Source organism: Talpa occidentalis, unplaced genomic scaffold, assembly GCF_014898055.3.
Source record: "Talpa occidentalis isolate TD23 unplaced genomic scaffold, MPIMG_talOcc4v2.1 talOcc4.16, whole genome shotgun sequence".
NCBI lineage: Eukaryota > Metazoa > Chordata > Mammalia > Eulipotyphla > Talpidae > Talpa > Talpa occidentalis.
Window position 1 is genome coordinate 79,757,249 of NW_023601653.1, and position 27,379 is coordinate 79,784,627.

The window sequence follows — 27,379 nt, forward strand, 5'->3', positions numbered from 1 at the left end:
CACACACACATACACAATAACGACCCCAGCCCAGGAGCTGAGGAGCGAGGGCCGCGCCAGGCCTCGGGTGTACATAGCGCTGTCGCCTCACCCCCAGCGTCCGTCCTGTAACGTGCTTCTGTTTGTTATGGTAGAGCAGCTCTGTGTTAATATATCGAAGTCACTTAAAAAACCAGAAACCCAACTGCATCCAGTTCTCGTTATTTCTCCTCCCCGTGGCGCCCAGCCTGCTGTCACGGAGGAGGCAAGTGCTCAGGTCCCTCGGGGGAGGCTGGCGGCACACGAGGGACCCCCTCTGCCTCCGAAGGGCAAGTGCCTGCCCTGCCTGCCCGGGCGGGGTGGGGTGGGGGGTGAGGGGGCCTGGAGGGGGGTAGAGTGGAGGCTGCTGAGGCCCAGGCCCGGCCAGCGCCTGCCCCGGCTGGCTGTGAGTTTCTTGGTAGCTCAGTGAAGTCTAGGGGGTAGGGGCAGGGCATGACTGGTTTTCCCTGGCTGTAATTAATTGTAATAATTTACGAGTACATGAGATCGGAGGGAAGAGATAGGTGAAGATGAAAGTTGGGTGCTGGGTGAGGGCCCGGGCTGGATTCTTGGCTGGCTGCACCAGTGCTTCGAGGGATGACTTGGGGGTGGGGGGCGGAGGCTGAGCAGGCCTTGAGGAGTAGGCTAGGCACCGGGCACTGTGGCACTGTGTGGAGAGCACCACAGGGCAGCTGCAGCGCGAGGCAGGAGGGAGGAAAGGAAGGCAGGAGAGGGGAGATGGCAAAGCTCATCCAGGCAGAATTGGATGTAGTTTCTGCTTGTCAGTGCATTCCCAGCTCCTCTCTGTCTCTCTCTGGCTCTCTCTCCATCTCGCTCCCTCTTTTCTCAATCTCTCCTGATCTGTCAGCGTGGTGGATGCTGATCTGGGGGTGATGAGGTGCTGCATTTCTGGGGGATGGTGTGCTGAGGGCCCAAGGAAGGCTCGGGGATGGGGGGGGGGGGAGAGTGGGCTGTGTCCTGATGTCTGTGCAAGGGTGTGGGATGGGTGTGTAATGCCCGGTGGAGCTGGTCAGTGGCTCCGCACCCCAGAGTGCCTTGCCCAGACCCAGCAGTTTCCATCTGCTAATCAGAAGCAGACCCTCGCTGCCGGGTTTGCCTCAGCTCGGTGCCCCCTTCCTCGGAAATCCCCCAATCTGGAAACTATTAAACTCAGGCTGCTTGAAATATAGCCCTTTAATATCTCAGGCTGCCCATTCTGGCAAGGGTGCAGGGTGTCGCTCTGAATACTTGGGGAATACCACCATCAAAGAAAATAATTGGGGGACCCCAATCCATGCGCAGCTGCCCCCCTGGCATCCCCCTCCAGGGCTGGTGAGGCACTTGCAGGGACCAGCCTCTGCCCCATCCCTGGAAGCTCATGCCCTCCCTTTGCATCAAGTCCGCCCATCTTGGAGACTGGAGGCCAGTGGGGAGAGGCGAGACAGGAGCGTTTTGTTTTGATAATATTTGGCGGAGGACAATCACAAGTCACAGCCAGCGAGGTCCCCAGTTGCTGCAGCCCCCTGGCACTTCCCGGCTTAAGGAACCCTCCTCCCCAGCTCCAAGAGCGATTGTTCTCTGGGTCCGGGGGAAAGATGCTTTGCCTAGCGTTTGCTCTGGTCATTTCGTGGTGCTGGGGCCGAGGGCTGAGTCCGGCACAGGCAGGGGCCGGCACCCCTGTCCCTCGGCCCTGACCGCCTGGCCTCCTCTCTGAGGGTCCCTCCCAGCCGAGCCCGAGGCCGCCGGCGTTTCCGGGCTTCCACCCCGCCCCTGCTCCCAGGCCCTGTCGCCTCCCCTCGTCCGTCTGTCAGCGCGGCCTGCTTCCTGCGGCCGGCGAGGCTGGCCTGGCTCCGCCGGGCAGGAAGGAGGCCGCAGGCGGGCAGGCTCGGAGGGCCCTGGCCGGAGCCAGGAATGCGGCAGGCCCAGCCGGCCGAGCCCGCGGTACCAGTTCAGCTCCGGGCCTGCGGGTCAGGATGGGATTTGATTTTTTCTTTATTATGATTTGTGAACGCAAACGAGACACATCTGGAGAAAGGAGCAAGAGCTGGGGGCAGGAGAAGCTGGCGGGATCCCCCCGGCCCTCCTCTCCCCCTCCCGTCCCTCCGCTGCTCCTTTGTCAGAATCACAAAACCCTAAAGGTTGTTCCACTTGGGAAGGCAGCGGATAGGTACATTTCCGCAGCCCCGAAATGCCACTTTTATGGTGCTGTTTGTCTCCCTGCGCTGGATTCTGAATGGGGCCCGAACAAAACAGCAGCGCGGAGCTGGCTAGACGTCTGGGCTTAATTGTTTTATGGTTTAAATAAGGTGGACAGTCTTTCCTTTGAAATCGGATTATAGGAATGTTTTGTCTATGGCCCACGGAGAACAGGCCCTCACTGGCCGGGAGGGAGAGGGGGCGAGCGCGCGCGTGAGAGAGCGGCATGGCTACGAACCGGGGGCTGCAGCCGGAGAAGGCAGAGGCCCACCCCAAAGTCCTGCGGGCGGGCGGCGGCGGGACAGGCGGTGCGGAGCCGGCAGCGGGGTAAGAGGAGCCAGGACGTTAGGGCGCGCGCCTCGGGCAGCAGGTGGTGGAGCTTCGGGGCGCGCATCTGCCAGGGCGGAGGTGCCCGGCGCCCAGAAATGCGTCTGCCCGGGGGACCGAGGCGGTGGGTCGCGGCCGCGCGGTGCAGTCTCTTCGGGAGGGGAGGGAGCGAGGGTGGCAAAGAGAGAAGCGCGTGAGCTCCTCGGCCAGCTTGTTTCGAGAACGTAGACGGCGGGAGAGCCGGGCCCGCGCGCGCCCGGGGAGCGCCTGGGGCGGGGGGCCCGCGCGCCCCGACGCGGGGACGGTCGCCTCGCGTCCCACCTTGGGGCCGGGCCTGCGACCTGCTCCTGGCCGGGGCTCCGGGCCGGCTGCAGGGGCGCGCGCGGACGCGAGGTGGCGCTGTTGCTCAATGTTAGAGGCGCGGCGCCCCCGCCGCCGGGCCGCGCTGACACTTGAGGCCGCCCCGAGCCGCTGCCAGGAGGCCCGCGCCCCGGCCCGGCCCGGCCCCGCCGACGGAGCAAATCAATCCTCTCACCTGCGAGGTGTAAATAAATCGCGAGTGGCGGGCGGGAGCTGGGCCCTCGCGCTGGCAGCAGGCTCGGGCGACTCGGGAGGGCGAGGGTGCAAAATAATCTCTTCGTGGAGGAGATAAGCCGGAAGCAGGCAGCGTGTAATTAACACAAAAAGGCAGCATGACCCGGACAAACGAACATAAATCCGTGGTACCTAGGAGGGCGGTGCAGGCCTCGGGGCGAGGGGCAGAGACGCCCCAGCGAGGATGGCTGCTTGCTGTTCCTTTATTTCCAGGCTCCAGGAGCGACCCCAAGCAGAGAGGTGTAAAAGAAAAACAAACAAACAAACAAACAAACAAACAAAAAAAAAGCCCAAAAAACAAATGCGTTAAAGAGAAGGCGAGGGAGCCCTAAAGGGGTAAACCAAGTCCAGCCAGGGGTTCTCGGGACTCCTCGGCTCCCAGAGCAGGCGCTGGCGGCGGCACACTAGGGACAGACGCATTCCAAGACACAAAGGCCTGGAAGAAAAGCTCCGTGACAGGGTTTTCGCTGGACCATAAAATGTCGAGATATCCCCCCACCCCTTAAAAGATAAGGCGCAGGCCCCAGAGAGGACCGGGCCTGCCAAGCGTCCTCTTTGCAGGCTGGAGAAGGGAAAGTATTTATGACGGTCCCCAGTGGCCCAGATGCTGGAAGCCTGGAGTTCACCTCCCTCTGCTTCGTTCCGCAGAGCAGCTCGGCGGAGGCAGGGCTGGAACCAAAACTGGACTAGGCTCTGGTGGTGGAGCCGCCCCTGGCCTGCCCCCCTCACTGTACTCCACCCTAGGGCGGTCTGCGGCGCGCCCTCCCTTCCTGCAGGTCCAGGCCCTGAGTTCTGAGCATTGCAGAGTTTGGGCAGCCCCTAAGCCAGATGGGGGGGAGGTTCTTCCAAATTCAGGGGATCCTGGCAGCTTCTCTGGTTGGGGCACCCGTGACTTTGCTTTAGGGGTTTGGCTGAGGATGGCCCTCTCCCCAGCAATTGTTTAGATAATGGAGGGCCTCTGGGGTGTGTGTGTGTGGAGGGGTCATACTGTTCTCTCTCCACCACCCGCCCGCCCCTGCACTGCCCCCCCCCTTTTCCATCCCCAGAGCTGGTTCCGGATGGGGAAGAAAAAGATCTAATTTTCTAACCACCTTCTTCCTCAGCCAACCCTGAAACTCCAGGATGTGGCAGGAAAATAGGTAGCACTTCCCCCCACGATGTGACGAGCTGAGGATACTGTGTTGTCAGGTGGCACGTTGGCGTGGGCTTGGCCCTGCACGTTTGTGTGCGGTGTCTGTGGGCGTCGAGGGCGGGGGGTGTTCCCGGACATGCTTGGTAGTTTCACGAGCATCTGATGTGTTTCAGGGCAGAAAGTAGCGCATACAGTCTGCCAAGTGTGTGCGCCAAGTGTGCCCGGGGCTACCCCGGGTGTGACCACCTCACACGCCCTTGAGCGGGAGGACCAGGAAAATCACTCTTAATCCTCTTCCCCTTCCCCCGTGTGCACGCGCAGCCTCGGCCCCCTGGCCCTCTCCTCGCTCCGCCTGTGCGAGCCGAGCCGGGTAGCTGCACACGCTGCTGGCCAGAGAAGGGTGCGCTCAGGTTTCTTGTCGCCATTAGAATTCACTTGAGTTGGCCCAGTGTTGGGCTGGGGGGTGACAACCCCCCCGGAGAAAGTGTGGGTAAATATTTAAAGAGTGTCTGTTGACAGTTCCCATCCACATCCTGGCTTGGACTGCCTGCCTGGGGACCTGGGGGGGGGGTGAAGCCAGGGGCCCCCTTCAGGCAAAGCTGGCATTTCCTATGGGGTTAGGGTCTGTGGGGACACCCAGAGGGCCTGTGGCGTCCCCTCCAACCCCCACAGAAGCAGGCTCCCAAGAAGAAACAAGCCCGGGCTGCCCGAGGCCCTCTCCTCTACCCCAAGGAGCAGATTTTGCTCTCAGAACCCCCAGCCAAGCTCGTGCGTGGCCATTGCCTGGCATCCTGCCTCAGGCAGGGGCTGGCGTCTGGAGGGGCAGTGTAGCCTGGACTGGGGTATGGAGTGCCCCCAACTCCTGCCCTCTTTTCTATCTTGCCCTGGCTGGCAGGCAAGGGAGTCTTAAAGATGGAGGAAAGCCAAGGCAGTTTCCCACCTTGGTGGGGGGGCAGAGACAGAGAGGGCTCCGAAGCCCCAAGTATTAGGGATGTGACGTGCTTCTCCAAGTCCCCAGACTTAGGGACCCCCTAGGGAGTCTGCCTCTTAGGTTGGAGACCAATTCTCCTTCTCCTTGGCTGGCACCGAACCTCAGGGGTCTTATACCTGTTGAGGTAACCTGAGTTGACCTGCTGGCTCAGGTATCTCTCTCTTTGGAGGCAGGAAAAGGGGGGGCACCTTCAAATCTGAATGCGCACCTTGGAAAAGCTGGCCCCAGCCATTAGCTGGGGCTGGCTCACCACCCCCCTGCACACACGCATACACCACACCCCCATCCCTCCCCCTGGCCGCCCCCTCCCTTCCTCCAGGTCCCCCCAGCCCCTGAACCCCTCAACCCCCCACCATCTCTTCTCCTCTCTTCTCCCTCTCTCCCTCTCTCTCCCTCTCTCTCTCTCTCTCTCTCTCTCTCTCTCTCTCTCTCTCTCTCTCGCTCTCTCTCGCTCTCTCTCGCTCTCGCCTGTCTTCATGTCGTGGATTGATGAACGCGAATCGCGTGTAAGCGCCGCCACCGCCGGGAGTCTGAGGAATTCGCCTGGGCTGTTAAAGGAAAGCGCTAAGCGAGAGGGCGCGAGCTCTACCTACCGCCAGTGAAGGAGCCGCCGCCGCCCGCCGCCCGCCGCCCGCCGCCGCCGCCCGCGCCCAGCCCCGGGAGCTCCGCGAGCCGGCCCGGCCCGCACCCCGCGCCCCCAGCTGCGCAGCCCCGGCCCCCCAGCGCCGCCCGGTCCCGGGGCGCCAGCCGGCCCGGGGTTCGCTCCGGGGGGAGGGGAGTTTCGGGGGTACCGGGCGGGGGAGTCGCGAGCCAGCGGGGAGGGGGCGGCGGGTTTCATGTGCCCAGCATGAGCTCCTACTTCGTCAACCCCCTGTTCTCCAAGTACAAAGGCGGCGAGTCGCTGGAGCCGGCCTACTACGACTGCCGGTTCCCCCAAGGCGTGGGCAGGAGCCATGCGCTGGTGTACGGGCCCGGCGGCTCGGCGCCCGGCTTCCAGCACGCCTCGCACCACGTCCAAGACTTCTTCCACCACGGCACCTCGGGCATCTCCAACTCGGGCTACCAGCAGAACCCGTGCTCGCTGAGCTGCCACGGAGACGCCTCCAAATTCTATGGCTACGAGGCGCTCCCCAGACAGTCCCTTTATGGGGCTCAGCAAGAGGCGAGCGTGGTGCAATATCCCGACTGTAAATCCTCCGCCAACACTAACAGTAGCGAAGGACAAGGCCACTTAAATCAAAACTCGTCTCCCAGCCTCATGTTTCCATGGATGAGACCCCACGGTGAGAAGCCTTTTCTCTTTCCCCCTCGGTCTCCCGCGCTCCGGGGTCTCCCCCTCCCTCGCCTCCTTTTTGTCTGCCCTTGCCTTCCCTCCCGGCTTTGGGGTCTCTCCTGCCCCACCCTGGCTTGAGTGGGTTTCTCCAGCTTGGGAGGTTCGGCTGGGGGTGGGGCACGGGGCTTGCCTGGGCTATTTGGGGGGCTGGGGGGAAAGTGGGGGAGAAGGTGGCTTCTAGGCGCAAAGGGTTAAAAATCGTTCTCTCCCCCTCTGTCTGTCTGTCTGTCTGCGGCTCCCTCCGGCCCTCTCCAAGTCAGACTTGGGGAGTTGGCTGGGAAGGGGCCGAGAGCCCAGAGGTGACCAGCCTTGGGAGCAATTCAGTCTCTCCAGAAGGCAGACAGGCTGCGTCCAGGACAGGGGCCAGGCTGTCTTGGGGCAGAGGGAGACCACTGGTTCCCTCCCTGAGCTGGCTCAGAGGGTGGCGAGACCCCCAAGGACAGGTGCTCCAGCTCTCTGGGGGTGCCCACTGCCTCCTCGCAGGGAGCCCGCCTCAGGGCCATCCCCTAACTTTCCTTCACTTCTCTCCAGGGGAGAGGGGAGAGGCAGAGGGGAGGGAAAGGAGTGCTGGAGAGAGGCCACACAGATCAGGAGGCTCTGGGGTCCAGAGGACCCCAGGCACGGGGCCCCTCTCAAAGGCTTGTGGGGTCTCCCCAGGACCCTCAGAGTGGCTCAGGGTCCTAAGGCAGCCCCTCGTGGCCCAATTTCGAAGTAAAAGGGGAAGAGAAAAAGCGACAAGTTCCAGCGGGGATGGCCTGTGATTTATTTGCTGGTCTCCAGTTAGCCATCAGGCCAAGCCGGTGATACATTCCAGGAGATCAATGACTTTTCTTACTACAACAGCATTAGGCAGAGAGCCTCAAGGAGGGGGCGATGAGCAGAGTTCCTCTCCCCCCACCCCCAAGACCTTTTTCCTTTCTAGGAAGGAGACCCTGTCCCCAGCCCTGCTCACCAAATGCCACTTTGCACTCGTAAACAAAGCTGCAAGGGCCAGCTTCCTGGGACTGCAGGCCTGGGGGGTACTCTGCAGTGTTCCCCGGCCCCCTGCAATCTCCGAGCTTCCAGAGAGACCCCAGTCCCTGCCCCCCACCCCACCCCACCTCCCAAGGTGAAGCCAAAGCAGACAGTCCCCCAAACTTTGCTGCCCCTGCCTGCTTTCCGCTCTTTCTGCCCTTTCCGCAGGAGGGAGGGAACCCGGGAGCTCAGGGGGGGGACTCCAGGGGGAAAAGAGTGACAAGGGAAAGCCAAGCCCCCACCCGAACGTAACCAGACTGGGGTTCTGTTCTGTCCAGCTCCGGGGCGGCGCAGTGGAAGGCAAACTTACAGCCGGTATCAGACCTTGGAACTAGAAAAGGAGTTTCTCTTTAATCCTTATTTGACACGGAAGCGCCGGATTGAGGTCTCTCACGCCCTGGGACTGACCGAGAGACAAGTGAAGATCTGGTTCCAGAACCGGAGGATGAAATGGAAAAAGGAGAACAACAAGGATAAACTGCCTGGAGCCCGGGACGAGGAGAAGGTGGAGGAAGAAGGAAATGAGGAAGAGGAGAAAGAAGAAGAGGAAAAGGAAGAAAACAAGGACTAAGCAAAAAAAAAAAAAAAAAAAAAGAGGGACCCCCCCCCCCAGCAACTCCCTTGAAGTTTCGTTTTATGGTAGCGGATAAATTGAGAAGTTTACGACTGTCATTTGCTTTTATAGAGAATAGAATGACACTCACAACCCTAACTACCTGTCAGATACTTGCAGCTCTGATTTTATTACCTTTGGACTTCCCCCATCTTCATTTGTTTGGGGGCCGGAGGGGGGAGACCCAGACACGGCGGAAAGTTTGGACTCTGTCTCAGTCCTGGCCCCAGGTCACACTTGTCCCTCCCTGCCCTTCCCAGTCCTGCCAGGATTCGAAGGTCTGAGACGTGGCCTCTTCACCCCCTCGGCCCCCTCTTGACACACTCCCACCTCCCTGCTTCTCTGGTATTTATTTAGAGGGGAGCCCCTCAAATATGGATGAAGACTCTCCTGGCTTTGTTGTTATGCTAGGATGGACGATCTAGATTTACTTTCTTTTCCAAAGGGAAGAAAAAGTGAAGACAGGAAAAGGGAAAAATGTTCAAAGAAATTCAACAACAACAACAACAACAACAAACCATCACACAAACCTGATGGCAAGAAATAGTCCCTCTCCCTCCCTGGGGCTCCCCATTCAGAAAGACCCCCTGGATTTTCTCTAGGAACCTAATGGAAACCTGAGAGAAGTGGGTCTCTCCCTCCCCTCGCCCTCCCATTGAGTAGCTCTGGAGCCTGCAGCCACCGCTAAAATCCTACCTAGCCCCCCACGGCCACTCGGCCCCTGCCTTGCTCCCCTTTGCTGTGTGATTTCTGTTGCTGGGCCCAGCTTCCTCTGAGCCGCGTTAGTGTGAGCGCTCAGAAATCACCCTAATCATGAACGTAATAATAACAATGATAATAATAATACTGCTAATAAATCTTTAACATACTACCTAAAGGGAACCTGCAATAATCTTGAAAAAATAAAAAAAAAAGAGACATTTAAAAAAAAATCCTCATAGGGAGAAAAAAAGAGAAAAAAAAAGAAAATGAAAAAAAAAAAAAAGAAAGAAACCTCCAGCGTATTTTATCACTACCTATAGAGAGAAATCCTGCTTTGAGAGTATTCGTAATGCCGTTTTGTTGTCGTTTGTTGCTGCTTATTTCACTAAGAAAAACCCAACAACTAAGACTGCCTAGCCCGCCGGTCCTGTGCGCTTTTATTGTGCTTCTAACCCCAGTAGAGTAGAACTAAATTGCACTGAATGTATAGTTAACTCTGTCTTGAATCCTCTGTTTATGCAATGTGCTCGAAAGAAAAAAATGTTAAAGATATATCTATAATAATAATTTTTGGTCATTTGTCTTTATGTCCAGCTATGAATGTAGATTTTGTGTCCGGCAGCCCTGTTCCTGGTCCAAGTACTTTGTATTGTATACGTGAGTCATAATAAAAAAAAAAAAAGGAGAAAAAATATTTGAAGCTGGAATGACTTGCTTTTTGCTCACCATGCCCGCCCCCCACTCCCGAGTTCCCTGCCCCCTCTTCCCTCTGCACCCTTCCCTCTCCACACCTGGACAAAGGTCTCCACGGAGCCGACTTTGAGGTGGGGGGGAGCTCACGTGGCGAGGGTGAGGGTGAGGAACTGGGAGCAGCCTGGGCTAGGAGGGCAGGTGATGGGGGGAGGGAGCCCAGCAGAAGAGCGAGCAGAAGAGCAAACCGCTCTTGGGAGAACCTGAGCTCCAGACAAAGTAGGTTTCCAGAGGATGCGAGGACCCCAGTGGGGAAAAGGCATCTCCCACTTAATAACCACCTTCCTCCCCATCCCAGGGTAGGCACAGACAAAGAATCTTCTCCCTACCCCGCCTGCATTTAGGGCCTTTCCTTCTGGGGCCTGGGCTAAGGATGAAGTCATGGGGTTAACTCTGGTCTCCACAGGCACCTCAGGGCCAGCCCTTGAGCCAGCACCAGCACCAGCACCAGCACCAGCACCAGCACCAGCACAGTGAGCAGGGCAGGAGAAATGTGAATCTCAAGGCAGCTGGCTGGAAGATGCCTGGGGAAGGGGGTTGCCAAGGGTGGGGGCGAGGAAGCCTTAGCCTGGGGGGAGAGAGGGGAAGGGGAAGGAACTGCTGTGTCAGGCAGCCTAGGGCCACCTTCTGAAACTGGAATTTGGCAGGAACAGAGCCATCAACTGTCAGCAGCCCACTTGCCTCCACCCCAGCCTCTGTTCTAGCTGCTTCAAGCTTGCTCCCAGCTTCACCTTGGCAACTGGCCTGCCCTCAGTGTAGGCCACTGACCTGGGGGGGGGGGAGTGGCCTTCTGAGTGGACAGTCCTCTGCCCCTGCCACAGCAGGGCAAGGAGAGTCTTCACTGACCTTCTTATTCCCCCCAGTTAAAGGCTCAAAGGCTAAGGGACTCTGGGGGGCAAAGGGGTGTCCACGCCACTCTGGAGGGTAGACAGAAATCTGTTTATGCCAGCAAGGTTCTGGTGGAATAATACCAAATTCCAGAGATACAAGTCATCTCACTCAGCCAGGAGAGGGGCACAAGGGGAAGTGATGGGATCTTCTGGTCTTAAAACCAGACCCCCAAAGGCTGAAATATTTTTGAGGCCAGATCTCTCTCTCTCTCTCTCTCTCTCTGTCTCTCCCCCCCAACCCCCCACCTCTGGTCAATGATTTTCCCAGACTGAGGCCCAGCCGACTTTTGTTCTGTGTGATTGCACTCGCGACTGGGTCCGGGTCCCCCTGGAAGTGGTTCTGGACGTAGCACTGGCTCGGCTCCGGCCTCGTTGACAGGCGGCTCCTGGGTCCGCAGAGGCTGTGGCTGGGCAGCCCAGGCTCCGGGTAGCTAGCTTCCAGCCGCTCTAGGGGAGAGCTTTCGGGATCTGAGGTCCCCGGGGCGAGCTGCTGCGACAGCCAGGTAACCCCTTTTGCTTGGGGAGACACCCACTGCCTGTCAGGGGAGCCCCAGAAACAGCGTGTTTGGCCGCGACCTCGGGCCTTCGGCGCATCCCCTCTCGACTCCGAGGGCTGGCTCAGGGACGTTTCGTTTTTAACCGTGGAATTATTCTTATTGCTATTAATAAAAATCGCTGACCCCGTGGCCAAGTGGGTTGAGCCCCCTACTAGGCGGCTCCAAAGGACCTCGCAGAATTTCCCCCCCGCACGAATGACCCGCGCGTCCCTGGTCCCGCTCAGCGGAGCGGTGGCCCCAAGCCCGGCGTCGGAGGGTGGGGTGGGGTGCTTCTGCCGCCGGCATCGCTTGAGATGGGAAACATCGGATGGGCCGAGCCTAGAAAGTTCCAGCCGCCCCCTCTTGCAGCACCCGCTCCCTCACCCCTTCTGCCCACCGCCTCTGTTTGCTCGTTAAGAGAGAAAAGGAGGTAAAATCCGTTTTATGGGGGAACTTAATTGCGAGCGGGATGCGCTCTCTTTAGAAACGCGTCCTCCCAAATGCTCCCGCCGTCCCATTACCGGAATGGGGACCATTCGGCTGCAGCAGATAGGACTTTCTCCCATTCTTTACTTTTTTATTAGCCAATCAAAGTGGCTTCCGAAAGCTATTTGTGATTTGTGAAAAATAGTATCTTTCAAAATGCTGAGTTGAAGCATCTCGCTCATTTCGCCTTGAATTTATTATTCTAATCTCAACCATAGAGACGGGATAATGCAGCTATTAAGTTGGGGGGCAAATTCGTTTCTCTGGATTTAAAAAAAGTGATCGGCAGGCATTTTCTCCCTTCATGGCAGAGGCCAGGGGAGGTGCGGGGCCTGCAGGGGATCTGGGCTGGGAGGGAGGTGGTGTGTCCCCTAAAGGGCTTCTTGGGGGAACCCTAAGATGGGAGAGTGGACTGGCCTCCCCAGCCTCATTTCCCCAAAGGCGATGCCCCCGCGGCTGCGGCCCGCCGGCTGGAGAACGGCCACCCCGCCCCGCTCCAGCGATCTTGGGACAGGTTGTGCCACAGACTGGAGGCAAAATATCCGGTGAGCTGCCCGCAGCGCTGTCCCATTCTCCCTGCGGCCCATTGTGAAAAGCAGGGCCAGGGCTTCCTCGTCGTAATTTTTAACTACCTGTTATAAAATTTATGGGTGGGTTTGTAAAAGAAACGAGGTCCCTGCATCCGGCTGAGGGAACTACTTCACTTACTGTGCAGGAAGTTTGGGGAGGGGTGAAGGGCCCCCTGTTGGTTGGGGTGGGGCACCCAGTTGCGGGAAGTCCCCATACCAGCTCGATGCCCCTTCCAGGGGCGGGCTTTGGGCCTTCACATCTCTGGCTGGTGGGGAGAGGGGCTGGCAAATAGCCTCTGTGAGCGCACTGACTCTGGGCTCCCCCACCCCGCATGGTCACCAGCATCAGAAATCTGGTGAAAGCAAAGGTGCCTCAGGTGCTTGGAATGTAGTATCAGAGGTGGAATTCAGGAAGGGATGAGGCTTTTTTTTTTTTATTTTTTCAGGGACCCCAAGGTGTGTCCCAGATGCCCAGACACTGGGATTTTTCTGTAAAAGGCAGTCGCGTGTGTGTGGGGGCAACCCGACAAGGCAGAAAAGGCTTCAAATCACCTTGCATCCAGAGGAGAAAGGCGTGGGGACCACGGTCTGGGGCCTTAGTTTTGTTTTTAATTCTGAAAATATTGGGAGTAAGCTGCCGTCTGAACTTAGGAATTGAGGAGGAGGCCTGAGACTAGGGACCTTCTTGGGGGGGAAAAAAAGTCATTTTCTCCAAGAAAGGAACTGGGGGCTCTGGAGGCTGCCCTCACCCCCCAGTTCTCACCCCTGCTGCTGCCTCTGCAGGATTGCCCAGGGCGGTGCCAGCCCGCCCTGCTCTTCAGACCAGGGCTAGGTCAGGCTGGATTGCAAGGCTTCCAGAGGCCTGTCTCTCCGCGCCTTCCTGTCTGGGGTGGGCCGGAGGGGAGTGGGGGCTGCCAGGGCACCCCATTTGGAAGGACGTTGTTCTCTCCCTAAACACAAAGGTAGGGTAGGGGGTGCGCCCCACTTCAGTGCCTCCACCCGCCGGCTTTCGCTGCCCCAATGCCACGAATCTCTGTAAGGCTCCCAACGGTCATGCCCCCATCCAACCTTGTTACCCCATTTATTAAGGAAAATATTGAAAATTCGGCTGGGCAGGGGGAGGCGAGCGGCCCGGCGCTGGGATCCTCCTGGCCGCCTCCCTCGGCCCCCCTGCGCCCTCTCGGCGCTGGCCGCGAGCCGCGGGTCCGTGGGGAGCGGGGTGGGTGGGGTGGGGGTGGGGGTCGGGGATGCGCCCTCGCCCGGAGAATTGGGTAAACATGGCGACCGCGGCGCCCATTTGCACACGCTACACAAATGCATCGCATTCCCGGTTGTTTGCAGAAAATTTACAGCTGAGTAATAAAAGTTTACGATCGACTCACAAGTTGGATTGGCCACGAGGAGTCATGTGGATTCCATCCATGAACGTGAACTTTTTATTGTGGTTTGTCCGTTCGGAGCGCTCCGCAGAGCCGTCCTCCCTGTAAGCGCCTAACATTGCCAGGGAAACCTGCGCGGCGCGCCCTTCCTCCCCAGTATATTTTTTTTTAATTAATCCGACGAATACTTATTTTCTCCCCCCGTTTCATTTTTTTCTTCCCAGGTGGCGTCGCCGGAAGCTGGGGGCACCCGGGGCGGGGGGGCTGGGGGAGAGGCAGGAGTTGAGAATCGCGCTCTCGCTCCCCGACCCCCGAGCCCCCCCAGGGGCGCGCGGGGCGCGGGAGCAGGAGTTCCCGGGGCGCGGCGGCCGCCTCGGCCCCTCCCCGCGCCCGCTCGCCCTCCGGGCCCGGCTCGCACCTCGCCTTGCTTTTATTTGGCTTTTTGCTGGCTGGGACTGTTCTTTTTTATTTTTGCATTGCCATAAAGTGTAAGTGTGTGTGGAGCCGAGACAGGCCCGGCCGCGGCCCAGGATGGGGAAGACGAGACAGACAGAGAGGGAGAGAGGCAGAGAGGGGGAGCGGGCGAGTGACAGCAGCGCCCGGTAAGTGTCTCCTTATTGGTTCAAATACGTAACTAATGGTCCGTGGCTGGTGGCGGCTGCGAGATAAGGGCGGCCGCGGCTGGTGCGGCCGGGGCGGAGCGGGGACCGTGGAGAGGGTGGGCGCGCGCAGGGGTGGGGGGCTGGGGGTGGGGGAGACCGGGCGAAGCCGCGGGATGGCGGTGGGGGAGTGTGTGTCCTGATGTCACCGTGCGCCGAGGCTGGGGGTGCCGCGGGGGGGCGGAGGGCCGCGCCCGGGGGGCTGCGGCCGGGGCGCCCCGCGCCGACCCACCTGGTCCTCACCTGTCGGAGGGCCGCGGCCTCCGGGCGGTGGGACGGGGGCGAGGGGCCCGGAGGCTCCCGCCGCGGGGCAGACGCGAGGAGCAGCGGGCCGCCCCGCGGTCCCCCGCCGAGTCGCCCCCCGCTCCCGACAAACTTTCCGCGCCCCTCCCCGCGCGCAGCCCCCTCCCTCCGCGCGGCGCCGGCCGGGCTCGCACATGCGCAGTGCGGGCGGGCGCGCGGCGGGCCGGCGGCGGCGCGGCGGGGCCGGCGCGGCCTGTTAATTGGCAATTAGGGGGGAGGCCGCTGGCTGGTGCGCGTCAGCCGAGGAGCGCGCGCCCCCGCCCCGCGCCCGCCCCCCGCGCGCCGGGGAGCGGTGGGAGGCGCCGGCTGCGGCGGGCGGCGGGGCCGGGGCCGGGCGCTCCGAGCCCTCCTGCGCCCGGGGCGCGGGCCCGCTTCGCCTCCCGGCCCGGGCCGGACGCCGCCCCCACCTGCCGCCGCCCCCCGACGCCTCCCGGGCCGCCCCCCGCCCCCCGCGGCCGCCGCGGGCCGGCGGTGGCCACCGGGGAGGCCCCGCGGGGTGGGGACCGGCGCGGGCCGCGCGGAGGGGGCCTCCCGGGCGAGCAGCGCCCTGAGGGGTCTCGGGCGGCCGGTTCGCGGGGCCGCAGGGCGGAACCGGGAGCCGGGGGGGTCCCGGCGCTCGGGATCGCCCTGATAATTGGTGCTAAAGGCGCGTTGCGGGGCCTGCCCTGACACATGTGGTTCCCTAACACAGTGGCTTAATTTCTTCCAAATGTACGTGGCCCTGAATGTGTTGCCGCCTGATAGATGACCCCGCCCTGCCCGGCCCGGCGCGGCCCCGCGCCCTGGGCGCTGCTGTGCACGGGCCGCGGCGCCCGCAGACCCGCGCGGGCGCGCCCGAGCCGGGCCGGGGCGCCGGTCCCCGGGGAGGTCGGAGTCGGGGGGCCCGGCTCCCCTGCGGCCGGGCCCGGAGCTCCCGCCCCCCCCCCGGGGCTCTCCAGAGGCGCGTCCGGGCGCCGCGGGCCGGGTGGGGGAGGGGAGCGCTCCTCGGTTTCCTGTTTAAACCCTGACCCGCCGCCCGGGGGGAGGGCCGGGAGCGGAGAACCTGTTTTCATCAAATTCTGAAAATATCGAGTTCGGTTGCGGTCAAATCAAGCCCCCTAGGCCCGGGTCGACGGCGAATCTCGCCCCCTCCCCCGCAAAGCCGTTCCTTCCTCTCCTGCCCCCCCAAAATTCCCCGCTCACAGCCGACATAAAGGCCTCCGAGGTATTCTCCCGAGGGAAGAAATGGCATTTTCCCTCCCCCGCCCGCCCCCCACCCCACAGGGCTTGAGTGTCGGCAGAGGCGGCTGCCGAGGGGCTAATTTCGCGTTCCTTGTTTACGATCCGGAGAAGCGCCCGGCTCTCCCCAAATGGGCCCAGCCCGCCGCCTGCTCGGGCTGCCGCGGCTCTCCCGGCGCTGCGCGGCCCAGGCGGCGCCCGGGAGGAACCAGGCCGCGGCCACCGGCGTCCCGAGGCTGCGGGACCTGGAAAGTGCGAGGGGCTGCAGCGGGCCGGTGCAGGGCCCGGAGACCTGAAAATGGGGACCTTTCTCCTGGCGTAATGTGGGAGCCGCCGACCGGTGAGGCCTCTGTTTCTCTCTTTCGCGTGTATTTTGTCTGACCCCCGCTTTCTGCCCCCGCCCCTGCAGTGGCTGCAGTGACCTGGGGAGGGCACGAATATCCTTTGTTCGCCCGCCCCCCATTCAACCCCCCCCCACACACACACATAGGAACGCAGTTTCTGCAGAAGGACGCTCAGGGGATTCACCTGGGATATTACAAGGACCCCCCTCCCTTCGGAGGGGTGGGCCTGGCGAGGCTGGGGTACCTCCTTTGGCCTCCAGAGATCTGATTTAATATGCTGCTGTGGAAATGCCAGGGTGCTAGGGCTCGATTTGGGGTTGATGCATTCGAGACATCATCCTGAAATGTCTGTAGTGTTTTTATCAGTTGATTGTCCCTTCCTGGCTAGGTTGCTGCAGGCCGTGCCCTTCACCCCTGGGCTCATCCTCCTGAGACAGAGGAGGCAGAGAAAGCACAGCAGCAGTGGCTGGCTTTGGTGTTCCAGTTTGCTACTCTGGCCAAGGGATAAACCCGGCCCCAAACGCCAGCCCCCACCTTCCCTCCTTACTTTCGATTTTCTTTCTCTTCTTTCTCTCCCTTTCTGGTGCTCAAACAGAAGCACAAGAGGGGCCACCAGTGGCAACCCTCAGCCTCCTTGCAGGCCAAATTCCCTGTAGACTTGGTCCTGAGTGCAGAGGAGCTCTGCTGTGATTATCTAATAATAGCCAGGGTGCTGAGAATAGAATCTGGCTCAAGGCCTCTGCACACCCAGGGCTAATGCTGGGCAGAGACACGGGCTCTCTGGGTCAGGGTCTGCAGCACTCCCTGCAGCCCAGGGCCCCCAGCATTGCCCTCTGAACCCACCCTTTGGGCACCCTCGGACTGCCCCTTACGGCTTTGTCAGCCCTGCCATCAGCTGTATTTCATGCGCCAGTTCCTAGCTAAGGAGAAATGGGCAGAGCAAACCCTTTCTCTCCCTGGTCTGACAGTTGTGAGCCCCACGAAGAATGTGACCTTGTTTGGAGAAGGCGGCCTGTTGTGTTGGCTGTTGTGTTCCAAAACCAGGCTTAGTAGCTTTCTGCATTTATTATATACAGGCTCAAATGCACAGATGCAGACTTCCGCACGAATATATGCAGATACATATTTCCTTGGTGGTTAATTGTGTATTACCATGCCTATATTCGCTCGAACACCGTGTTATATGCATGTGAAATTTTGTTAGCTCTCAATAGAAGCAAGTGAGCTCAAGGAGGCACTGGGCACTCCAGGAAGGCCCTCTTGCATGCTCTGTTGGAAGTGTGTGCTTGCTGGAATCGGAGTATGCGGGTTCCAGGAACCAACGGATGCCACAAAGGCTTTCTCAGACCTATTGCCTCCGCTGCCCAAGCAGCTGTCTGGGGAAATACTGAATATCTTCTGTTTTTTCTCCACACCTCCCCCCAAACTTCCCCAACTTGGAGACTGTTTTCACCAGGGGGAACCCAGTTGTACTGAAAGTGAGTTCTGTGGAAAGTCTCTCTGTGGGTGCGATGGGCCTTCAAGCGGTTCTGAGCAGTTGACTGGGTCCTGGTGCCAGAAGCCTTGCTGGCGTAGTGAAGGGGAGTGGAGTTGTTAATAAGGTGGCCTCTGAGCTGGGATCTGGGGCAACTGCCAGCCAGGGTGCTTGGAGAGGCCAGTGGAGAAGGTGAGCCAGAATGTGTAGGGGTGCGGAGAACAACTATCCCCCACCCCTGCTCGCCCTGGCTGCTCGCCTGGCCTCAGATTTGCCTGCATCTGTGGAGCAGATTAAGGGCTCTCTAAGTTCCCCCAAATACCCAGATCTGGTTACTGGTGCGACTGTGTTTTTTCTTGCCTGCTACCTAAATGGGGGAAAGGCTGACAGACGGTCAGTGCCAGGAAGAAGCTGAGTCAGTGGCCTGTGGACCCCGCAGACCTCGGTGGGTGTGAACACTGGGCATTCACCGGCACCTTTCCTAGCCTCCTTCCCTTCTGCAGTCAGGGAAAGGCAGACTGGATGGGAAGGCGAGGATACAAATGTCCGTGAAAAATCCCATGAAAGAAAGGACGGACAGGAGAGGGGCTGGGGCTTCTCCTTGACTCCAGGGCCATAGGGTTCCCCCCAATGCTCTCCTGTCCAGAAAGGCTGGGGGTGCCAGTGCTGGTGCTGAGGCGCTCAGCATTCTTCTGCCTTCTCTTCACTGCTGCCCATCAGACACTAAAGACCTTCTCAGGCTTGGGGACCTCAGCCACCAGGGGTGCTGGGGTGACATGACCCCCAAATTGTACCCCTCACCGGATCCAAGGCCTCTGCTACAGTGCCTCAGCTGCCCCTGTTTATTGTGTCTGTGAGTTGTTTATTTGTTTTGTCTGCTGCCACCCTGCGTCAGAAACCCGCCAAACCAGCAAACTCACCCAGGAGAACAAAGTGCAGCGCTATCCTGAACTCCCTCCCCTTTCCGGCACCCCCGCTCCCGCCATTACCTCCTCCCTCATTCTCCCTTTCCAAGAGAAGGAAGCAGAAATTGTCCTAAAATAGGGCAGCTGTTTATAAGGTTGGGGAATTATGGGGACACCATAAACCCCCAGGGGGCCTGTTGGTGGAGAGACTTGAGCAGCCCTCCTCTTGCCTGGGTTTTTCTTCTTCCTACCCCCTTGCAACTGCTTGGTTGGGGGGCCCCCCCACAGTCGTTGAGAAAGTTGAGCCCCCCTCACTGCCCCGTTCCCCCAGGAGTTGTCTGGGAGATACAGGTTGTTGGGTTTTAAATCAGGGTAATGTTGGCTGATTCACAAAGCCAGATAAAGCATATCGCTTTCCCCTCGCCCTCCCTTCTCCTCAGCCCCCCAATATAGCAGTGAATTTAAGCAAATCCTACAAAATTAAATTGCCCCTTCACTAAAGATCCTATAAATCTTCAGTCCCGCCAGGTGTAGAGTCGGAGAGGCCGCTGTTCGCCTCTAATTTTGCTCCTGGCTATCAAATCTAAAAGAGTATCATCGAAGTAAGTCATATTCCTGTTTCTGAAATTAATTCCCCCTCCCCGTCTTTCTCCCTCTTTCGCCAGCACAGATTAAATGGTTCTTTCAGATCTGCAAACAATAAAGGATAAAATTATTTATAGGGAAATGAGGACTATGTTTCATTGTTAGCTTATTGTTCCAGAACATAATAACATTTTATTTTCAAGTGGGAGAACTTAGACCAGAGGGAGAAGGGGGAAGGGAGGGGGAGCGAGGGGGAGCAGGGCACCCGCACCCAAAACTCTTGCTGTATATAACTTTGATGACATTTACAATTTCCGCCTGACAACTCACTGTGACGTCACAAGTGCCTCGCTCTTGAATTTTGCAATTCTTAGAACCCTCCAAGGTGGGGATGGGTCTGAGCCGAGCTCTGTGTGCAGGGGTGTAGTACATGCCAGGAAGTTGGGGAGCCTTAGCCCAGCACTGAACATCATGCCCGGGTTGCCTTTCCTTCTTCATCTGAGACTCTCTTGAGGCCTCATTCTGGGAACCAAAAATATTTTGAATATTCTGGGTTTTAATTTTTTCCTCCTTGCCTCAGCAAAACCACTGGCTTTGCATCCCCGAGAGTCACTCATCGTCTGAGCTCCCTCCCCATTCCAAAGCTGTCCGCAAGCCTTCTCCTCAGCTGATCCTCAGCTACTTGGGGTAGAGGTGGGAGGCTTGGGGACCCAAAAAGCCAGAAATGATTTCTCCCAGAGGGAGCCTTAAGAGTCCCAGGCTGAGTGGGCTGGGACAGAGTGCTTGGGACCTATTTTACTTTTTAACCTTCGGTCAGAGAAGTGAATTGAGAAGCCAAACAAATGCCAGTGTGATGTGGCCGTTTGTGTCTGCTGATGGTAGTAGCAGCATTAAGTAGAGTGGCTGTAAGGCAAGGTCGGGCAGAAATCTGGAAAGAGAGGGAGGAGAGAAAATATGACAGGAGTTAGCAGCGCCTTCCACGTACCTTTCTTCTCTGTTTAATTGCAAATAAAGTAAAAGCAGCTAGAGCAGCCTCTGAAGCTCTCAGCTCAAAGGATGGGTCCCAGCCAGGCCTCTGAGGTGTTGGGGCAGTTCTCAGGCACTTGCCATGCCCCATCTGGCCTCTTCCTCCTTCCCCCCTGCCCACTGACCCCCAACTTTGTTCAGCTGGCCAGCCTCTGATACTGTCCCCAAACTATCAGCAGCCCCAGATGGGGTCCTTTGCCAGGTTGGATATGTTGAATTTCATTTTTCTCCATGTGTGTCCACCACGTCTGAACTTTGAAAAGAGGAATGTTCTTTTTTGGAATGCAGCTTGTGTATGGGGAGCGAGGTGCTCAGACAACTTCCCCCACCAAATGTATGAAAAACTGGGGGTTTCTTGGGTGAGCTGTGCTTTGGTAGCTCCAAGCAGACCCAGTTCCCCGCGTTCAGGTTCTCTGGCAGACTCTGTAATCCTTTTACTCAGGATTCTGTGGAGATCAAAGGATCTTGTACACAAAACACTAGGCATTTAGAGTAGGTTTTTTTTTTTAATTTTAAAATAAAACCATCTAATCATAAGCCAGTCCGGCCAACTGAGCAGTTGCTTTAGAACAGCAAAGCCTAAATCAAACAGTGCGATTGCAAGGTGAGCTGAACAATTAATGAAACTCGGCTTTCTCTGCAAAAGGGATTTCAGCCTCACCCAGTGGCACAAAAAAAGGCCAGCCGGTGGGGCAGTCGCTCCTCTCCCCGCCCTGAAATCCAGAATTAGGAAGAGGGGTATGTGGCTGCAGTGGCTTCCAGGCTGTTAAGCACCCAGGCCAACCTCTGAGCTCTGCAGCTCCAGTGTCCGAGCCCCTGAGCTGCCTCCGGAGGCTGCGGGCTGTTGCTGGTGGCGCCGGCAGCCAGGCAGCCAGGAATGGTGTCTCTCTGTGTGCGAGGCTGGGTGAGTCACAGCGTCCACGCAGAGTTGGGGGATCTAGGAGAGAGAGTAGACCACCAGAAGGCAAACCAAGGGGACCTCTAGAAAAGACAGACGCCAAATAAAAATTCCAGATCTCCTCCCTTTCATATCAGACACCCTTCCCCACGAAATTGATAGATTTCCCACTACAGAGTAGAAAGCAAAGACAGGCAAGGTGAGGCCTGTCCATAAACCCCTTCAGGGCCAGAGGCCAGTCCTGCTACCTCCGCCTCAGTTCAGAGCTACACAGGGCCCCAGCTCCTGAGCCAGGAGCTGGGTGAGGTTGGAGCAGGAACAGTGAGACTTGCCCCGGGAAACCCCCAGTGTCCAGCGTCCAGGGCAACCCTCAGCATTGGGGACTCCAGGCCAGTGACTGCTCCCCACTCAGGCCATGGCGCCTGCAGTGAGTTCCTCTCCTATAATTAGTGCTCAAGAAAAGCATGTGTTTTGGATGGGGGGGGTGTAAACTGGAGCAGCTAGCAGCAACTCCCCCCCCCCTTTATTCCTTTTCTGTGTTTTTAGAATTCTGTTTTTGAATCCACTAATTACAACTTGGAAAGCAAAAATCTGCTCTTGCCGCCAGTTCCCTCCTAATGCCTGATTTGGGAGGCCGAAGGGGCAGAGCAACTCAGAGACCTGCGGGCCTGATGGGGGGTGTTCTCTGATTTCTCTTGGCTCATTTTATAGAAACAAAGAACAAGTTCTCCCCCCACACACACACCCGCCAGGACTTGAGCATATTTACAGAGCTCAACTGCAGTTTTAATAAAACATCTGTTCTTGCTTCTGCTGATGAGTTTCCATAATTGTTTTCAGACAAATTTAACAGGAAAATATAAATATATATTTTTAAAAGCCCCAATCCTAGCTTTCCCCCCATAGAAAGTGGTTCTTTTGCTCCCAAAATAGAATTAACGTGAAATAAGAAAAGGAAAATACAACCCTATAGAGGGAAGATCGGACTCATTTGACCTGCTCTCCCCCCTTGGAGCGAATCCTGCCAGCACATTTCAGCTGCATCATTAAAGATGTAACTGAAAGAGGAGACTTCTTTCCTCATGAGCCGAAGGTGAGGGGGACGGATGTGTTGGAAATTAATTTTACTGAGTCTTTAAGTAGTGGGGGAATTTATTTGTATTTCTGCTTCCCCTTGTCTCCCCCTTCCAGCATTTCTGCCTTTTTCCCCCAGCAGCTGGTTTCTGTTCATTATAAACCGGCAAGACCTTTCGGTCTCTGCCCTCTGTTTAGGGACGTCATAAAACACTTAACTTTCTGGGGCTGAGACTTACATTCTGCTCCTCAGGTTGCCCACCCCCACGACCAGTGCCTTTAGGCCCCAAAAGAGACTCTCCCCAACTTTGCCGCCCCCTCTCCCTGCAGACTGGGCTTGGGAGGATGCCCCTCTCCCAGGCATCCTTGCTAGGGAGCTGCAGCAGAAGCCCCTTCTTTCTTCCCAGGTCTTTCCTTCTCCCACCCACCCATGAAAGAGATTTAAAAATACGTAGAAAATCAACACTCATTGAAAGCAAAACCTCATTAAGGCATCCTATCTTCCATCATTCAATTTGTTGAACATTGCAACAATTTAATATCTTGAAGGAAATATCACTGACATGATTTATCCCTCTAGCAATCTCTCTCCGAAATGGGGGTGGTGGTGGTGGAATTTACTCTCTCTTTTGGCCTGTTCTACACATGCTACCTCTCCCCCTTAGGGCAGAAATGAGGCTGGGAGCTCTGAGAGGGTTTGCCTGTGTCCAGGGGTGCACTGACTTGTTCCTTAGCTCAGCCCTCTGGGATTTCTCTCGCCCAGCTCTCTCTCCCTCTGCATCTTGCCCTCCAGGGGGCCTGGAGCCCCAGCCAGCTGTTGGAAACCTCTGCCCAGGCATGCCATGAATTCGAGGACAGCTGGATTCGAGACCGAAAAGCCATTCACGCTGGTGTCTGTTTGTGTACCTGCCATGTCACCCCCAATATGAGATAACATCTCAAAATTTCCCTCTTATTTTAAGAAGCTTCTCTACCCTTTTACCTTCATCTCCTCGGGGAGAACAAAGTATGGTCTAAGAGGAGGAACCTTTCTAATTATAGGGGTCTCACCCCCACCCTTTTTAATGGCAACAAATTCCCCTCCTTGCTGCACGATGGGGGATGTAGTTTTAAGACACAACACAAATCGTCTGGCAGGAAGACTCTTCAATTCCATAACGAGGTTCATGTATTAACTAACATGTTGTCTCCACCAGCTCCTACACATTGTCTGCTTTTGGGTTCAAAACTTTATTTTTCCCCCCTAGCGACACTCCAGGGAAACCTTAACGTTACAGAAGATGAATAAACGAGTTTTTTCCCAGCGTAGTCCCGTTTATGGCTTTATTGCTACCCATTGATTACTCCGCTTTGTTACACAGAAGGAAAAGATCATAAAATCCGGCGACATCCGGGTTCTTGTTATAGCCAGTCCCCCCCAAAAAAAATGGGAGGGGAAAATATGAGCTTTCACTGCTTGCTCCCTCTCCTCGCCCCATCGCCCATTCTTTGTCAACTCAAAGCATTTTCAGCCTATGTCACGATATCAAATTAAGTTTGGATTAATCAGGAGAAAAACCCCATCTGCACACCTTCCGCTGGTTCAGCTCGCTCCCTGCGGCTCCCTGAGAAGTCTCGGCCTCAGCTGCCTTTCCCTAACCTCCTCTTCCTTCTTCTCAGCCCCAAGGTGGAAAACATGGGGGTAGGGGCTGCTGAGAGGCTGGGCCCCACCAGGTGTGGCGGGTCCTTGGGTGAGAGCCCTTGGCTGGAATCTCCCAGCCCCAGAGCTCTGGTCCTGGGGCGCCTCCCTTGGCAGGGCAGGGTCTGGAGGGGCCAGGGGGCTTCTGACCTGTGCAGGGGCTTTAGCCTAACTGTCCATCAGAGCCCCACCAGCCTTCTCTGGCAGGATCCTGTGAATTACCCCACCAGCCCTGGCTGCCTCTAAATCATAAATTCTCACCAACATAAACAGGAGTTGATGTGTCTAGTAAGACTCTCAGAGTTCTTTCTTCTTCCTCTCTCTCTCTCTCTCTCCCACCTTTACTGCTTTCTCTCCTTTTTCTATTGTATTTTTGTACATTATTCCCTTGTAGGCAAAAATGCTGTAGGATTCCCCCCACCAAAAAAAAAAAAAAAAAAAAAACGGGGGTCCTGAGGAGGCAGAGGGGCTTAGGAGGAAAAGGAAAGCAAATGTATAGCCTGTGTGTCCACTTGAGCTCTGCCACTGCACCTCAAAGTCTCACTGTCACCCCTTTAGTCTGCATTGTTTCCCACATCCCTCCTGTACCCCAAACTCTCAGTCACACTCTCCTTCCGCTGAAAGCCACGTTTTATTCCATTTCTTTCTACTTTTGATTTTTTTTTAATTGCTGGGAAATGATTTAGTGATGAAGATCACTCCAAGAGTGTCAAAGCAGGATTTCTGGTAGGATTTCTGGGGGTCCCCCTGAGTAGGGAGGGATCTCCTCCCAGAGAGAAATCAGGGTGTGATTTTAGAAGGGGGGAAATATAGATGAAATCAGATTAAAAAAAAAAATACAGACAGGGGTTTCTGCAGCCCTGACTCTGGCCACAGCACAGCAAAGTTAGCTGCTGGGGCTGAGGGACTTCCTGGGCGTGCAGCTCGCCTGCCTTTGGCCGCAGGGCCCTGCTCGCCGCCGGTCCCCCTTCCTTCACCTCCAAATCAGTTCTCTTCCATATATATTTTAAAAAAGAAACCCAAGTCTTACTTTCAAAGCACACACTTAGTCTCAACTAGGGAATCAACAGAAGCAGAAGCGATTTTTTTCCCCCTTCTTGACATCTGGCTCGCGATTGGCTGCAAGAGGGTCAGCTGACTTTGTCATTTTGTCTGTCCTGGATTGGAGCCGTCCCTATAACCATCTAGTTCCGAGTACAAACTGGAGACAGAAATAAATATTAAAGAAATCATAGCCCGACCAGGTAAAGGCACAGGGATGAATTCCTACTTCACTAACCCTTCCCTATCCTGCCACCTCGCCGGGGGCCAGGACGTTCTCCCCAGCGTCGGCCTCAATTCCACCGCCTATGATCCAGTGAGGCATTTCTCGACCTATGGAGCTGCCGTTGCTCAGAACCGGATCTACTCGACTCCCTTTTATTCGCCACAGGAGAATGTCGTGTTCAGTTCCAGCCGGGGGCCGTATGACTATGGATCTAATTCCTTTTACCAGGAGAAAGACATGCTCTCAAACTGCAGACAAAACACCTTAGGACATAACACACAGACCTCAATCGCTCAGGATTTTAGTTCTGAGCAGGGCAGGACTGCGCCCCAGGACCAGAAAGCCAGTATCCAGATTTACCCCTGGATGCAGCGAATGAATTCGCACAGTGGTGAGTTTTACAGCTCCGAGATATAAATTAAATAAACTGAACTGGCTTTATGACCGGCTTCCCTAGAAGAACGGGCGGAGAGAGTTTTTTATGGCCCCATAAAAACAATCACGCTCGTCTCCCCGCCGACGCCGAGACAGGGCCCCTCTTCTGCCCCCTCCGCTCGCCTCCCGCTTGCTCGCAGGAGCCTGGCCCCCTCGGCCCCTGACGGATTGGAGGGCTCTGGGCGAGCTGAGGGGGCAGGAGCAGGGCAGGGGGTGAGGGGAGGGGGCAGGGGTGGAGGAGCCCCCCAAAGTCAAGTCAGGCTAAGGGAGAAGGGCGGGGGAGAAGAGAGGGCACAGAAGTGGGGAGAAGTTTCCCAGGAGCTAGCTAGGGTGCCGGGGGAGGTGGGGGTGCCCAGTCTTAGAGGAACGGGGCCCTCATCCCCAGGGCTGGGGATTTTGCAAAAATTAGCTTTTAGGCTCACAGTTTTCAGCCAGGCTCTTGCGGCCCCCCCCACCCCCCAATCGCCCCATCTGTGGGGGACTGAATGAAGTTGGGCTCCTGGCGGCGCCCCAGTGGGGGTGGGGCGGGGCAGGGGAGCAGGCTGGAGCCGGAGGGAGGCCGCCACTGCTGGCTAAGTTGGGAGGGTCAGGACTGGGCGAGGCGCAGCCGGGTGCAGGGGGTGCCTCGCTGATTGTTTTTAGTGTGTTTTGTGCCCGGGTCTCCAGGGGTCGGCTACGGAGCGGACCGGAGGCGCGGCCGCCAGATCTACTCGCGGTACCAGACGCTGGAACTCGAGAAGGAATTTCACTTCAACCGCTACCTAACGCGGCGCCGGCGCATCGAGATCGCCAACGCGCTCTGCCTGACCGAGCGGCAGATCAAAATCTGGTTCCAGAACCGCCGCATGAAGTGGAAAAAAGAATCTAACCTCACGTCCACGCTCTCAGGGGGCGGCGGAGGGGCCTCGGCCGACAGCCTGGGCGGAAAAGAGGAGAAGCGGGAAGAGACAGAAGATGAGAAGCAGAAGGAGTGACCGGGACGCCCCGCCACCCGCCCCTCGCCCCGAACCCCTCCAGAACCACACACTCCGTATTTATCACTGGCACAATGGCTGTGTTTTGACTCCCTAAAACCAAATTGAGGAGGCAGATGTGGACCTGAAAGTCAACTCTGGACCCCCCCTCCGCACAAACTCTCGCCACCACGCGCCTCCTGCTCCCTGCTCCCTCCCCAGCTCGCTCGGCTTGTCTGCAGGCCCCTTCCCGGCCGAGGCCTCGGGGGTCGGCCCCTGAATCTCACTGCGGAGCCCCCGTCTCCCTCCGCAGGAGACCTGGGCCTCCAGCCCCCTCGGCGCCCCCCTCTCTCCCCGCAGAGAGCCGGGTCCCGGGTCCCGGGCCTCCACTCCGGGCCTCTGGGCCCGGCCAGGCCGCCGGGGAGGGCGGGAGGCCCGAGGAGGGCGAGTCGTGGCCCCACAGCCACCCCCGGCCCGCCCCCCACCCCAGCCGCAGCCCCTGCCCTCCGCCCCAGCAAATGCCCAGCCCAGGCAAATTGTATTTAAAGAATCCTGGGGGTCATTATGGCATATTACAAACTGTGACCGTTTCTGTGTGAATATTTTTAGCTGTATTTGTGGTCTCTGTATTTATATTTATGTTTAGCACCGTCCGTGTCCCAAGCCCATCTTGAAAAAGGAAAAAAAAAAAAAGAGGGAAAATTACAAAAAGAGAGAAAAAAAGTGAATGACGTTTGTTTAGCCAGTAGGAGAAAAAATAAATTAAAAAAATCCCCTCGTGTTACCCTCCTGTATAAATCCGACCTCTGGATCCGTTCTCGAATATTTAATAAAACTGATATTATTTTTAAAAGTTTATATCGGGATTTCTGTGAATTCGCTCGCCCGCCGACCTGGGGTGAAAGTTGGAGCAGGCTTGGCGCGCTCGGCAGCTGCCCGCCCCGGCCCCTGGGCTCGCCTTCCCGGCGCGGGGCGTGGAGTCCGGCCTCCCCCTTCTCCTGGCGACCGCTCTGGGGTTGAGGGGGGCGGC

The 27,379-nt window shown here is 57.6% G+C and overlaps 3 protein-coding genes across 9 annotated transcripts in view; all 3 read left to right on the top strand.

Moving 5' to 3' along the window:
• The first annotated feature begins 5,948 nt into the window (after positions 1–5,948).
• Positions 5,949–8,725, top strand: HOXC8 (homeobox C8). The gene is made up of 2 exons (XM_037515383.2): positions 5,949–6,541; positions 7,884–8,725. The coding sequence occupies exons 1-2, from the start codon at positions 6,106–6,108 to the stop codon at positions 8,174–8,176; spliced, it is 729 nt and encodes a 242-aa protein (XP_037371280.1). The 5' UTR covers positions 5,949–6,105; the 3' UTR covers positions 8,177–8,725.
• Positions 8,726–11,043: 2,318 nt separating this feature from the next.
• HOXC6 (homeobox C6) lies at positions 11,044–27,262 on the top strand. Of its 7 annotated transcripts, none has more exons than XM_054696680.1 (3): positions 11,044–11,063; positions 25,007–25,352; positions 26,039–26,719. In XM_054696680.1, the coding sequence occupies exons 2-3, from the start codon at positions 25,199–25,201 to the stop codon at positions 26,368–26,370; spliced, it is 486 nt and encodes a 161-aa protein (XP_054552655.1). In that variant the 5' UTR covers positions 11,044–11,063; positions 25,007–25,198; the 3' UTR covers positions 26,371–26,719. The 7 variants fall into 7 exon arrangements, with proteins under 7 accessions (XP_054552655.1, XP_054552654.1, XP_054552656.1 ...); XM_054696679.1 differs by having other exon boundaries at positions 11,045–11,063; positions 26,063–27,262; XM_054696681.1 differs by lacking the exon at positions 11,044–11,063 and adding an exon at positions 13,559–13,634 and having other exon boundaries at positions 25,127–25,352.
• HOXC4 (homeobox C4) overlaps positions 14,095–27,379 on the top strand; it is a 37,031-nt gene continuing 23,746 nt past the window's right edge. Inside the window, exon 1 of the mRNA XM_037514883.2 lies at positions 14,095–14,132. The gene's annotated coding sequence lies outside the window, so the exon portion shown is untranslated. The remainder of the gene's footprint in view (positions 14,133–27,379) is intronic.

Coding starts and splice junctions, on each gene's coding strand:
- HOXC8 (XM_037515383.2), top strand. CDS start 6,106: ATGAGCTCCTACTTCGTCAACCCCCTGTTCTCCAAGTACAAAGGCGGC. Junction 6,542..7,883: donor TCCATGGATGAGACCCCACG/GTGAGAAGCCTT, acceptor TGTTCTGTCCAG/CTCCGGGGCGGCGCAGTGGA.
- HOXC6 (XM_054696678.1), top strand. CDS start 24,953: ATGAATTCCTACTTCACTAACCCTTCCCTATCCTGCCACCTCGCCGGG. Junction 25,353..26,038: donor GCGAATGAATTCGCACAGTG/GTGAGTTTTACA, acceptor GATTGTTTTTAG/TGTGTTTTGTGCCCGGGTCT.